The sequence below is a fragment of the Tupaia chinensis genome, unplaced genomic scaffold (assembly GCF_000334495.1).
Source record: "Tupaia chinensis unplaced genomic scaffold, TupChi_1.0 Scaffold000070_1, whole genome shotgun sequence".
Lineage (NCBI taxonomy): Eukaryota > Metazoa > Chordata > Mammalia > Scandentia > Tupaiidae > Tupaia > Tupaia belangeri.
In genome coordinates this window covers 962,918-976,666 of record NW_006159530.1, presented here as the reverse complement: position 1 = coordinate 976,666, position 13,749 = coordinate 962,918, and the positions used below count along the sequence as shown (strand labels likewise).

The following is a 13,749-nucleotide window of genomic DNA, read 5'->3' as shown; positions in this document are numbered from 1 at the left end:
GTCAACTTGAGTAGTGGTTTGAGTCCCGGACCCGATGGCTTAAACTCACACTGGGCGTGGCCAAGATCCCAAGAGGAGAATGGAGGAGAAAGGATTGCGGCATGGCCATCCCCCCTGGGGGGTGATTTCTTGCTTTCTGTCTCTCTGTCTCTCTCTGTCTGGCGAGTGCACACGCCCTATGGCAAAAACTTCTCCAAAAAAAGGGGGGGGGGCAAGATATAATCATTTGTTTAAAATGTGGTTTGATCTTGGGGCAAATTTTTCATAACATAAATATTAAATTAAGCCACCTCTATAGTCATGGCCATATATCCTGCCTACGCTTTTAATTCAATTCAGTCAGTGATGTTTCCAGGCATGATTTAAGCTTTCTGCTTTAACTGTCATCCTGTGACTGCTCAAACACAGGAAGAAGGATTCTTCCTTATTACTGCCAGGTGCGAGCTCAGTCTAGTCTTCCACTTGGTCTCTACTGACGCCCAAGGTGTGGGTGGGAATCTTGCCCCCCACTAGGCTTCCATGGATATCTCCCTGGCTCAGAGGGGTAAGAGCACCTTCATACTGTCTCCCACATGGCCTTGTCATTACCAAGTGGACGTGGGAATCTAGGTGTCCACATGGTCTCCACATGGAGGCCCCATGTGGAACAAGGTGTGACAGAACCAAAGTGACTCTATCTTGAAGCTAATCCACCATATTGATTGCCATTTGACCCAAGCTCCTTGGCTACATTTCCAAGGCTGAAATGTAGCCTTGGCTATTGTAGTAAACACTCTATCTGTTCTTATCCACAGAGCAGAGCACCTGATTACAGTTAAGACACGGTATTGACACAAAGCCACTCTCTACATTCCTCCAATGCCGCCCCACATGTGTCGCCTACTCCTGTGCATAGAACTCCCTTCCTTACTAGCTAAATGACCATAAGCCATGAGGGTGAAAGGCATGGAGACTACTTGTCTTGTGGCCGTCTAAGATCTCACTTCTGTCCTAAATTCTCTTAATGAATTCTTTTTTAAAAAAAATTATTATTCAATTTTAATTATTATTATTATTATTTTTAATTTGCTATAGGCTGCATGCACTCATGGGGGGGGGGCGGGGGAGGGCGAGAAAGAGAGAGAGGAAAGTGAGACGGCAAGCCACCAGGTCCAGGACTCGAACTATGGTTAGCCATGTGGGAGTCCAGTGTCTTAACCACCATGCTACCTGCTGGCTTCTAACTCTTTTTTCTAAGCTCAAACATTTCTTTCTTTTTTGTATGTTTCATTATGTACATAACATCTTAGTACACTAGAACATATACAAATTATATATAAAGAAATTCACACTTATTGAAAGAATATGAGCTCCAGATATTTGTCTTTTCTTTTTTTAATCTCCCTTAGCACCTCACACCCACCTTCCACCACCTACTGTCTCCCATCCACTCTCCCCTACAGTCTCTAGCATTTATACCCACCCTTTCCACTGCCACATTTTCAAGTCTCTCAATCTCTGCCGTAGCATTCAGTACAAATTTCTCTTAATAAACTCTCAACCAATGAGCTGGACTCATCTGCTTGCTCTTTGGTCTCCTGGCTCTTTCATATGTGGAGGTTGTTTGGCTGGCACAGCCTCACTTTGAAGCAAGGGGTAAAGCAGGGGACACTCATCCTCATTGGCAAGGAAGAAAGTCCTGGCACCTTCTCGGCCTTCTGTGATATCACCCAGCAGGGTGTTTGGGGCACCTCATTACAGCTGGCAAGGCTAGAAGACCAGGCTCCTGCCCAGCCGCTGCTGGCCAGGTCAGGGCAGGGAGAGCAGCGTTTCTCTGTTTGGCTGGAAGAGAACAGTTATTGTCTATGGGTTCTCAGCCTTTCTAGGCTGCCCCTTTCCTCCTCATTTGGCTAGAAAAAACAGGCTTTTGTGGTGGCTTTTGTGTCTGCTCTCACTGGGCTGCCGGCTTCTGCAGCTGTGCATCTGGGATACACGGAGTGAGACGGACTCTCAGGAAGCCCACACCTCCCCAGGATCCTGGCTGAGGCTGGCTTCTCCGCACCTCTCTGAATCCCATGTGTTTTGCATGTGCAGGGTTTCAGGTGTACATAGCATGGGGAGTAGGGAAAAGTGCTCCTACTCCATCTTCCCAGAAGCCAAAGTCTGGTTCACATGTGTGTGATACACACATACACGTGGGGGTACTTCAGAAAGTTTGTAGAAGAATGGAATGAAAGTACAAGTCTATTTTGGTGCAAAAACAATGAAAACCCATGCAGCTTTGTCATAATATGCATTTGTCATGAGCTTTCTGAAGACCCCTTGCATAGAAGTAAACATACACAGACAATCCCCCAACTTAAAACAGTCGAGTTCACCATATACCGACTTTGAGATGGCGCAAGAGTGGCATGCGTTCAGAAAGCATACTGCAAATACCCACACGGCCATTCTGCTCGCACTCTCCATATCGTACCTGACAAGTTAAATGAGGTACTCAACACTGTAGAATAAGATAGGTTTTGTGTTATGTCATTTTCCCCAACAGTGAGCATCTTGAAGGTAGGCTAGGCTGGGCTACGGTGTTCAGGAGTGTGGAGGTGTAGTAAATGCTGGCTTTATCAGGGTGTAATTGCATTATAAATTGAAGAACATCCGTAAGTTTTTGAAAAACCATAGTTACCGGCACTCCTCATCTTTGAAGACATGAAGAGTGGATGTAGGGTGAGGCCCGCTAGTCTGAAGATTTAACAAACATTTCAGGTGATTCACATGCAAGGCGAGGGTGGGTGTCACTGTTGTACACGAAAGGTTAAAATGGAATCCCCAACCAGAGGATCTTCCACATACTGCATACACCTGCGCGTCCTGGCTGCTCTGCTGGGACTCGCAAAGTTAGTAGAGGAGTAATATCTCACTGCACCAAAGAGGCCATGAAGCTCCAAGACACTGCCACACTCACTGCCCTTCCTGAGGCATAGACGACTTGGTTTATGCTGTGTGCATCTGACAAAGACGACCTCACTTCCCAGCCATGGTGGATAGGGCTCAGGAACAGCAGCGTGAGGTAGGCAAGTACAAGAGGAGCTGGCAAAAAACATCCAGTCACCGAGCTCTAGAATCAAAGGACCCACTTTGGGGGTCAGACAGTGGCTGAACAGTAAAATATGACATTGTATGAGGCCACCCACATGCGAGGGTTCCAAGTTCAACTCTGGAGACCTCCTTAAGTACACCAAGGGCATGCCCATGATCCAAGGTTGGCTGAGCCTGGAGACAGCCTGCATCATCAAGACTCTGTGGGGGGTACCGTCTCTGTCTCTTTATCTCAGTCTCTCTTACTCTTGGAGGAAATAAATAAATAAAACGACCTAGTTCTACCCTACCAAAGATTTTTCAGGAGAGCATCAAATTCTAGACTGAGTTTAGGTTGAGCCCCCAACAATGGCAGATGCATCAGGTGGCCTGCCCATATCTTTCCACTCACACTGGCTGTGAAGCTAAGGAAGAGGATGCATCAGTGCCAGCTCCATCTCCTCCCAGTTACTAACCTTGTCAAAGGCTGGTAACCCTGCAAGACTCTTCTTTGCAGTCCTAAAAATTCTAACTAATGCATCCATTAGAAGGAAGGAATAATGAAGCAAAATAACTCAGAACAGCGTTTTCTTTCTCTAGCATACCTGAATAGGAGGAGAGGAAGGCCAGGCTCCCAGGGATTAATTTAATAACATGAACATCAGCAGGTGCTTGAAAGTAGTGCAGTGGTAACTTCGAGCTGAGTCACATGAGAAGGTTCCTGGTTCAAGTCCAAAGACCTCCCTGAGTTTGCTGAGAACATGCCTGCCCATGATTCAAGGCTGACTCATGGCCGGGAGTGGATCGTGGTGATTTTTTCAACCATTCGTCACTACTTCGTGTTGCGAATATTCAAAATCCTCTTTTTTAGTTACTCTGAGACATGTGATAAATTGCTAACTATATTCATTCTACTCTATGTTAAATTGCTAGAAATTGTTCTTCTTATTTATCCGCAATCTTGTTTCCATTAATCAATATCCTTCTTCTCTTCCCTACCCCGCTCTCCTTCCCAAACTCTAGTGGTCACATGGCAGTTCTCCCTACTTCTACTGGATAATTTTTCTACTTCCACACATCGGTGAGAACATGTAGTATTTGATTCTTCTACTCACTTGGTCTGAAATTATTTCTCTTATCCCTTCTATTTTGCCAGTTTTGTACAGAAAAAAAAGTAAACAATACATGTAAGTCATCCCTTGCTTACTTTTCTATGTGAACATATGCTTCTAAAGAAAAGGAAAAAGAAAAAAAACTTTTTAAATTTAGAGAGAAGGAAAATAGAAAGAAAAACTAATGAACAGGGGCCCAGACAATGATGCAGCAGTAATGCGACTCCCTGTGAGGCTGACCCATACGGGAAGGTTCTGGGTTTGTGTACTGAGACCTCCCTGAATGTTCCAGGGGCTGCAAGCCTGTGATCCTGGCTGGGTAAGGCTGGATGTGGACTGCAGCAACAAGACCGTGTTGGGGATACTTGCCTGTCTCTCGGAAGAAACAGCCGAATAAACCTTTGAAAAAAGAAAAGGAATGACTCAGCCTTAGAGGATTATAAATCAAAGTTGGCTTCATCACGTAAGAAAGATGTATCATCGAACAGTAACTACAGCAGCCAAACTCAGTTTAACTGTCTTCAGAAAACGCTCATAGCTCTGAGTTATACTTGAAGTCATTTTTCAGTCTTGATTTTTTTTTTTTAAGTGTGTGAAAAATAAGGACTTGGAGTCTTGATAGCTGTATGAGGAAAATTTCAATTTTGCTACTCACTGTCCTGAATCAGCTATAGTCTCCATGACATGCCAGGAAATAAAGACATTCCCAGTCCAGATGGAAGTGGAAAGACGGAAGGTGGGAAGAGAGGAGGAGAGGAGAAAGGGACACACACCTCTAAAGGTATTAGCAGCTCTCAGTGCCTTCTGGAGACAGGGTGCCCTTTACGGCCTTATTTACTGCAAACAGCCCAGTCTGGGAGAGTACAGTCTGACAGGGCTGGCCTTCAGTCTCCTCCCAGCTCAGCCCAGGCTGCACCAGGGCCCCACTGGCAGCACAGGCACTAGCAGCAGAAGCAGCAGCAAGGCCAGTGTGGTAAGTATCCAGAGGACACAAAGATCTACTTCTCCACTAGCTCCAGAAATGTAAAAGAATGAGAAAAAAAAAAAAAAAAAACCTGGCTTGGGAGAGAGTGTCTGGTGGAGTGGACTGATGTCCTAGGGCCACCTATCTGGACATACACAACTCTGTTCTCTTATCCAGGTGCCCTGGTGCCTGCCAAGCACTCCCATGGCACGCCTGAGCCTCTTAGGAGGCCTCAGAACTATTTCGTCCTTTGCCTCTCCCTCCCTGATTCTCTCTTCTCTTTCTTTATAAACTCCTTACTCATTAGCTAGTCAAATGTTTCGGGAGTCAGAAAGGAAGGTGTGGTCATGAGAATGTTCCCTCCAGACCTCCAATCATAGAGAGTCTGACTAACCAGGGTCCAGCTGCTGCACTCTGAGATCCATTGTCACACCTGTCCACTCCTCCAGCCTCCATGGCTGTCCCCAGCCAACCACCAGGAGTACTGGTATACTAAGGCAGGCCCAAGCCTGGACTGCCAGGAATCTCAACAGAAGGTCTAGACTGCAGAGCCCCGATGGCCTGGCCAAATGATCCTCAAGCATGCTGCAGCCTAAGAACCTTCCATGCAGCCTCCCTCGCTCCCTCGCTCCCTCCTGCACTGGCAGGGAGATTGGCCCTAGAGTCGGACAGCTATGCCCTCCGCCTTTCCCAGATGCCTCTCTGTCTCCTCCCACAGCCATTTAATATTGTCTTGGCATCTGCTTCTCAGAAGATGCAGACACACGGAGCATGAGAAGGCGAGAGAGGAAAAATGTAGAAAAGTCATCTTTGTCTGATCCCATTTTGATTCTCAGAAGTTTCTTGGTTTATACGGGGGAAGAGTCCTTTCCTCCACTTAAGGAAAGAACTTTTTTTTAATTGCCAGAGGGTGTGTGCTCTCACAAGGAAGAAACAGAGAAAGAGAGAGAGAGGAGGTGCGTGGTCATGCCGCTATCCCTGCCCCTTCACTTCCCCATCTCATGGGGCTGGAGCCAGCACACACATGTACCCAGCGTGTTTTTTAAGCTGCTGGGGTTGGATCAAACCAGACAGTCCTGTGAGATCTGACTCTTTGAATCACTAGGCTATGGATCATCTCTTAAGGAAAGAACTAGTATACACTTTCTTTTAGGCTATTCAAACAGACTATCACCTTAAATACGGCATCAAAGCTCAGAGAAGTAAACTTATTTTCCTTTAAGGCATCTAGTCCAGTGATAAATAAAACCCATCTCTTCTACTCCTACCCTATTCCTTGCTACTCCAAGCAATGAAATCAAACTCTCTCACTCCGCGCTGCCAGGAAGCTCTCTGCTTTCAACAGAGGAGGGGGAGCAAGTCTGACCACCGAATGGGGCCAGCAGATCCTGGCTAGTGCACCTGCTCTTTCTTTTATCTGTTGAGTGCAAATGTCAAGTCCTCCGTGGAGACTCACAGCAGTATGGGAACTGGCTTAGAGGTCAGCCTGCCTGGAACAGGGCCAGTAGAGTAAATGGAGTCAGGGGACCAGCAGATGGCGTAGTGGCTATGTCACTGGGCTCCCATGTAGTCGACCATGGTTCAAGTCCCAGACCCAGTGGCTTAAACTCACACCAGGTGTGTGTGTGTGCGTGCCCAAGATCCCAAGAGGAGAATGGAGGAGAAGGGACTGCGGTATGGCCCTCCCCCCAGAGGGTGATTTCTCAGTTTATGTCTCTCTGTCTTTTTGGTGAGCACATGTGCCCTATAGCAAAAAAAAAAAAAAAAGTAAATGCAAGTCAGAAAAAATGATCACAGTGGTCCTTCCTCCTGAGACCTGCAAACGGACATGCCGTCTCTGAAGCCCTTCCTGAGGAACCCAACGGTAGAGGAGGAATGTGTGCTGACATTTATTTCCTGTTTCTCCTGGAAATTATCCGTACGTGCATCACAGAGTCTGCAAGTTTTGTCATTGTTCATGTGCATGATGGCAACAGTGACTTCCTTTTTTAAAAAAAAAGTTATAAAAAAAATGAAAGAGCTCACAAAGCCTACCTAAAGTCAGCTTGACGAGTTCTTCATGCTTCTAGATAGTATGGGGGTAGACTGAAAATGAAGCTATCTTCTATCTCCAAGTACAACCCACAGGCACAGGAATGCTGTACTGGGTGCTGATACACCTTTGCACGGTGTGTGTTTCTGATATGCCTGATTTAAGATTTGCAGAAAATAAGGAAACCAACAACCACAGCCTGGTGGAAAGAAGACTGAATGGAGTTTGGGGCTTAGATTCACACCCTGGCGCTGGTGACCCCGGCCAGTCTTCTCTGTTGCTGTGTCTAATCAACCAGGGGATCAGACCAGCTCCTTTTTTTTTTTAATTAAAAAAATAATTAAGGTTTTTGCCATCAGGTGTGTATGCTCACCAGAGAGAGAGACAGAGACAGTGAGAGGAAAAGTGAAAATCACTCCCCAAAGGGGATGACCATGCCACAATACCTTCTCCCCCATTCTCCTCCTAGAATTTTGGGCATGCATGCACATGCACCTGGCATGATTTTCAAACCATCAGGTACAAGACTCAAACAATGATCATCTATGTGGGAGTCTAAGAGCTTAATCACTATACCACCTGCTAGCTCCAGACCAAATCATTTCTTAAGTCCTTTCTCCTAAAGTCTGGTTCTGTAACTCCGAGTGCCTTTTTTCTGACCTAACCAGATCGAGTTCCATGTTTCCATAGTAACAAACACTACTGTTTGGGCAGAAAAATAGCTTCCTTCCAATGTGCTGCCCCTGTGACACAGCACAGGTCAGAAGTTAATTAATTAGGCATTTCCTTTAGAGTCGCTTTGATCCAAAGGAACCTGAACAGATCAGTACACGCACGGCAACATGAGGAGACTTCAAAAAGCTTGTAGGAAATGGAATTAAGTACGACTTTACCTTGGTACAAAAAAAAAAAAAAATTGAAATATACACATAGTTTTTTCAAAATACACATTTTACGGGACCAGCAGGTGGCATGATGGTTAAAGGCGCTGGATTCCCACATGGCCAGCCATGGTTCGAGTCCTGGACCTGGCCGCTTGCTTTCTCGCTTTCCCTTTCTCTCTCTCGGTCTCTGATCAAATTGAAAAATAATAACAAATGGAATTAAATAAAATTAACAATTCTTTTAAAAATATACACATGTTACATGATCTTTCTGAAGACCTCTTATATGGTAGCAGAAAGAACCATCCTGGGATCTGAGCAAGAAAACTCTGGTTTGAACTTCACCACTAGTAGGATTTGGAATCTTCAACAAAATTGCTCAATCTTTTGCAAAATGAGCATCAGAATGATATCAATCTCGTGGGCCAGTGTGAGGATTTAGTAAGTATATAATGCATCCGAAAGGCCTGTAAAACAATAGGTGCTCAGTATCAGTGTTAGCTACTATTTCTGGACGTTCTCATTACAACCTTAATGTGTAACTTCTTCCATCAGCTTGCTCCCTCTCATCTTCCGCTTTCCCAAACAGATGAAATGGGATTTGAAAGAAGACATGGTTCCCTCCCCTCGAGGCTCACTATTGGTGGAAGAAAGAGAGAACTATAATGCAGTTTTGTAATTGGCCCCGTCTCTGGGGTGCAGCAGTAACACAAGTGCTCTGCAAATGTGGAAGCCACATGGCTGACCACAGGTTTGGATCCCTAGGTCAGCTTGAAAATATCCTAGGTATGAAAATCTCTAGGACCCTGAGGAGCTGGCGGCATGGAGAAAGGAGAGCACAATGTGACAATACTCTACAGAGGGCGCTACTCTCTCCCTCTCTTTTTCTGCATGCAAAAAAAACACACACACAAAGGACCTGTATATGCACACAGCACCATTAAAAATAGTTACTTTTGCTGGAAGGGCCCATATCTTTTTTTGTTTTGTTTTCAGTATTGTTTTGAAAGAGAGGTTTTTGCTATAGGGCACGTGCACTCGCCAGACAGACAGAGAGAGACAAAGAGATAGAGAGCGAGAAATCACCGCCCAGGGGGTATGGTCATGCCGTAATCCCTTCTCCTCCATTCTCCTCTCAGGATTTTGGGCACACACACACACACATATGCCCATCATGAGTTTTAAACTACCGGCTCAGGGACTCGAACCTCAGTTGGCTATGTGGGAGTTCAACAACATAACCATTATGCCATCTGCTGGTCCCTGGAGGGGTCCCTATCTAATATACCTATGTATCCTGCAAGTTCCTTGAACACAGTAGCCACATAATACATATTGGTTAATGAGGATGACAGAATTTCTAGAATGTTGCTCAGGGGATCCCAACAAACTGATTTACAAGAGAAGTCATGAAACTGAGGCCCATTAGGTCCTTTAAGAAAAAATCTCTTGGATAAGTGCAAGACTAATCTTTCTTTTTCAGGATTCCACCTCCTAGCAAATAGTCTTATAGTGCTATTCCAGTAGTATAATAAATAATCATTATTACATGCATAGGAAAGATAATTGCCAGGGCCTCATTGGGAGTTGAAGAAAATGTACTGATTGAAAGACATCAAAATAAAGCTAATTATCTTAGTAACTGGGTTCATATCACACGTGCAATCTGAGATTCATAAGGTATTTGAGATTCATTATCTGCTGGCATCTGTTCAAGATGACAGCATTTTTAGATACTTGTTAATTCAACCAAAAAGATGCATTTTTTTTTTTTACATTTCAATGAGAGATAATTATAATAAATTTGGCTACTGCCTCCACGAGTATGAGAGGTCTTCAAAAAGTTCATGGAAATGCATATTATGAAAAATCATGCATCGTTTTCATTTTTGAGAGAGCAAAATAAATCCATACTTGAACTCCATTGTTCATGAATTTTTTAAAAAGTCCTCATACAACACACCTGAAGATCAGCAACACCTGAGCAAGTCCTACTCATAATTAAAATGAGCAATCTGGGGCTGGCCCCATTGCACAGGGGTTAAGCACTGTGAATTGGGAGCTGGATCCCAAGTAGCCCACTGTAGTTCGAATCCTGGCCTTGGCAGCTTTAAAACACACTATGGGTGCATGAGTGTGCCTGTGCCTAGAATCCTGACAGGAACTGAAAGAGAAAGAATTGTGGCGTGACCATGACCCACTGGGGTTGCTTTCTCTCTTTCTCTCTTGTCTCTCTCTGGTAAGTGCATGCACACTCTGGCAATTAAAAAACAAACAAAAAACAGCAATTTCTACTGAAGCTGCTCTATGTTTGGAAAGGTTCACATCCTCATTTAAAAAAAAAAAAAACAATTAGGTTAACAGAGAGAGGGAAGAGCATATGATAGCCCAAAGTAGTAAACTAGACATCATTTGATCCAATGGCTACTTACTTCTTTCTGATTTAATGACACTATCATATGCAAATAATGTTCATTCATCCACAATTACTGGAATCATTCTACCTGTGCCAGGTATCCAGTTGATAGATGGGCTTACAAATATATTCCCTGATCTTAAAAAGTTCACTGAAGGGGGACCAGCAAGTGACACGGTAGTTATGAAGCTGGACTCCCACATGGCTGACTGCAGCTCAAGTCTGGGACCTGGTGGCTTGAAACTCACGCCAGGCACATGTGCATGTGTACCCGAGATCTCGGGGGAAGAACGGAGAAGAAGGGATTACAGTATGGCTGTCCCGCTGGGGGTGAGGGGTGATTCCTTACTTTCCCTCTCATTGTCTCTCTCTCATTCTGGCAAGTGCACATGCCCTATGGCAACAGCAACAAGAAAGTTCACCAAAGAAAAGGGGTCAGACCGTAGCACAATGGTACAATGTGATGCTCTGCAAGACTGACTCACGAGTCAGGTACTAGGCTCATGCCCAGAGACCTTGACTACGCCAGGAACATGCGTGCCCATAGTCCCAGGGCTGAGGCTGATGGCACATCCCAATGTCAAGTCCCTGCTAGGGGTGCCTGTCTCTCTTGCTCACAGAAGAAACACAAAACTTTAAAAAACGTTCACAGGAGGTCAGAGACTCCTTGCCAAATGCCCCCCTCCTCAGCAAGGAAGCACACCACATTCACCAACTGTGGATAAGCTGAGGAGAGAGAGGAGGGGTGGAGGCTGCTTCAGAGGGTGTTTGAGCTCAGAGGGTTCCATCCCACTCTCCAGGATTGAGAGACAAAAACACAATCACCTGCTCAGCCTCTGGGGTCTGCTTTCTCTGTAATCCCGTGGGCTCCCAAAGACCCAAGTTCACACAGATAACCTATATATTCAGAAGCCCCCTAGATGAGGCCCACAGCTGGCATGGGGTAATTCAGCTGGAAAAGTTAAAGTGATCACTTAATCAACTTTTCATTTCTAGCTGAAGCTCAGAGGGGTAGAACAACTTGCTGGGAGCCGCACAGCCAGGAAGGGGAGAACAGGACTAGACTCCATGTCTTCTCGTCTCAGCTCCTTCCAGCGTGCCATACTGACCAAGTGAAAGCTGGTGTGCTGCTTGTGGAAGGAGAGGACTCTTCAACACCTCTACCAGCTAGCCCAGCACAGGCACCAACAAGGAGTCGAGAAGCCCAGACTGTCCCTGGTTCCACTGCCTGATGGCTGGGTAGAAGACATGGAGCCAGTAGGTGCTGTAGCGGTTAAGGCACTGGACTCCCACACTGACCGTTGTTCAAGTCCCAGACCTGGAAACTTGAAACTCACTCTGGGCATGTGTACATGCATGCCCAAAATCCCAGGACAAGAATGGAGGAAAAGGGATTGAGGCATGGCCAACCCCCCAGGAGGTGATTTCTCACTTTCCATCTCACTGTCTCTCACTATCTTTCTCTGTGCCCCTCTGGTGAGCACAAGCGCCTTATGGCAAAACCTTTAAAAAAAGACATGACTGGTAACTTATAGCTGCCTGCTCTGAGCTCCAGGCATTAACCTGACCATGATGACCATCAGTGAGATCTGCCCACTGTTCTGTCTCTGCAGAGGAAACTGCATCTATACTGTGACTTGTGTGACACCCGCACCTCCTGCCCACCCGCCCCTGCTCTATAAACAGAGAGAAAGTGTGCATGCACGTGTGTGAGTGTGCTGGGAAAGCTGTCAGCATGCTCAGATAGCAGAGGACGGTCACATGGGAACGGGATGACAAAGAGGCTGATTGCTGTCAATGTGCACTCATCCGTCACAGGCGGTGTAAAATGAGCACCGTGATTAGAGGCATTATCCGAATCGTAGCCCACGGCCCTGAAACGGACACCGCGCGTGGGTGGAGGAAACAAGATGGAGCCTCCGCTTCCCAAGCCTGGTAGCAGAAGAACTGGATCTAGGAAAGACCTGCTGGGTCACTTCTCTGGGCCAATGGGAAGGTGAACCCACTGGGAATTACGCAGGACAGTGTTTCAAAGTGAGTCACAGCTTGGCTTCCACGTGCTTCTCTCCCAGGTGACACCGTGGCACGCTGCTGCCCCACGTGTGTGACCTAAGCTCTGTTTTCTCTCATGGAGAATGGAGCCTTATCACATGGGGTATAGGGTGCACGATGCATGAGGGAGAGGACAAGATGGGAAACGAGATTGTCCCTGCAGGCAAAACTGGGAAGGCAACATTGGAGGTATATTAAGACATCCAAAAGGGGGCTCAGCAGATGGCGTGGCATTTACATCGCTGGACTCCCACATGGCCAGCTGTAGACCGAGTCCCAGACCCAGTGGCTTGAAAACACGCCAGGCGCATGTGCGGGCACGCCAAAACCCCAGGAGAAGAATGGAGGAGAAGAGATTGTGGTGTGACCATCCCCACTGGGGGTGAGTTCTTACTTTCCTTCTCTGTCTCCATCTCTGTCTCTCTCTCCAGCAAGCGCATGCGCCCTAAGGCAAAAACCTCTAAAGCACACACACACACACACACACACACAATACACACACACACACACACACACACAATACACACACACACACACACACACACAATATCCAAAAGGAACAGAATGGCCCCAGAAGGAGGCCTTGAAAGGCGACCTGGTAGAAAGTGATGATGCCAACCTGAAGAGCATGTGCCTGGGGTGCTGGGGGATTCTGGGAGTGAGCCTACAGGAGTACAGAACGAGGACAGGCTCAGAAGCAAGCCCAGGAAGAAGCTGGAACAGACGCCAGGAGCAGCATCTCAGAATGGCGTTACAACACAAACCCAGACCTGCCCCAGGGCAAGGGGGGTGGTCAGCCTGGCAAGTGCATTAGTGCTGTGCCACCATCCAGTACCCCGCTATTTTTGTTCCTACTAGAAGCAGGTGTGGTGAGAAGGCGAATGATTGTAAGTTATAAGATTACCGGTTCACTGCAGAGCCTGAGGCCAGGAAGTGCCCTGTCATACAGTCAGCTGACTGGCTATCACCTGTGCTCCGCCAGCAACCTTCTCACCATTCGCCTTCTCACCACACCTGCTTCTAGTAGGAAAAAGAAAGTGGGGTGCTGGATGGTGGCGCAGCAATAATGTAGTTGCAAGGCTGACCCCCCTGGGAAAGGCCTGGGTTTGACTCACCATTCTGAACACGCCAGGCATGTGCGTGCCCATGATTCAGAGCTGGCTGAGGCTGAGGATAGGCTGCAGTGTGAGGACCCCGCTGAGGGTGTCTGTCTCTTTGTCTCTTTTTGTGTCTCC

The 13,749-nt window shown here is 46.5% G+C and overlaps 1 protein-coding gene across 4 annotated transcripts in view; it reads right to left on the bottom strand.

Annotated features, from left to right (window-relative positions):
• The window catches only part of CUNH1orf226 (chromosome unknown C1orf226 homolog), a 112,804-nt gene that overhangs the window by 95,781 nt on the left and 3,274 nt on the right, over nt 1-13,749 (bottom strand). The window contains exon 2 of one of the 4 annotated variants that reach the window (XM_027767489.1): nt 4,536-4,565. The exons of 2 other annotated variants lie outside the window; for them this stretch is intronic. In XM_027767489.1, coding sequence (XP_027623290.1) covers nt 4,536-4,565 — 30 coding nt within the window. Of the gene's footprint in view, nt 1-1,462; nt 1,660-4,535; nt 4,566-13,749 lie in introns of those variants that run through there. One more of the 4 variants, XM_006142236.3, reaches the window with a different exon arrangement.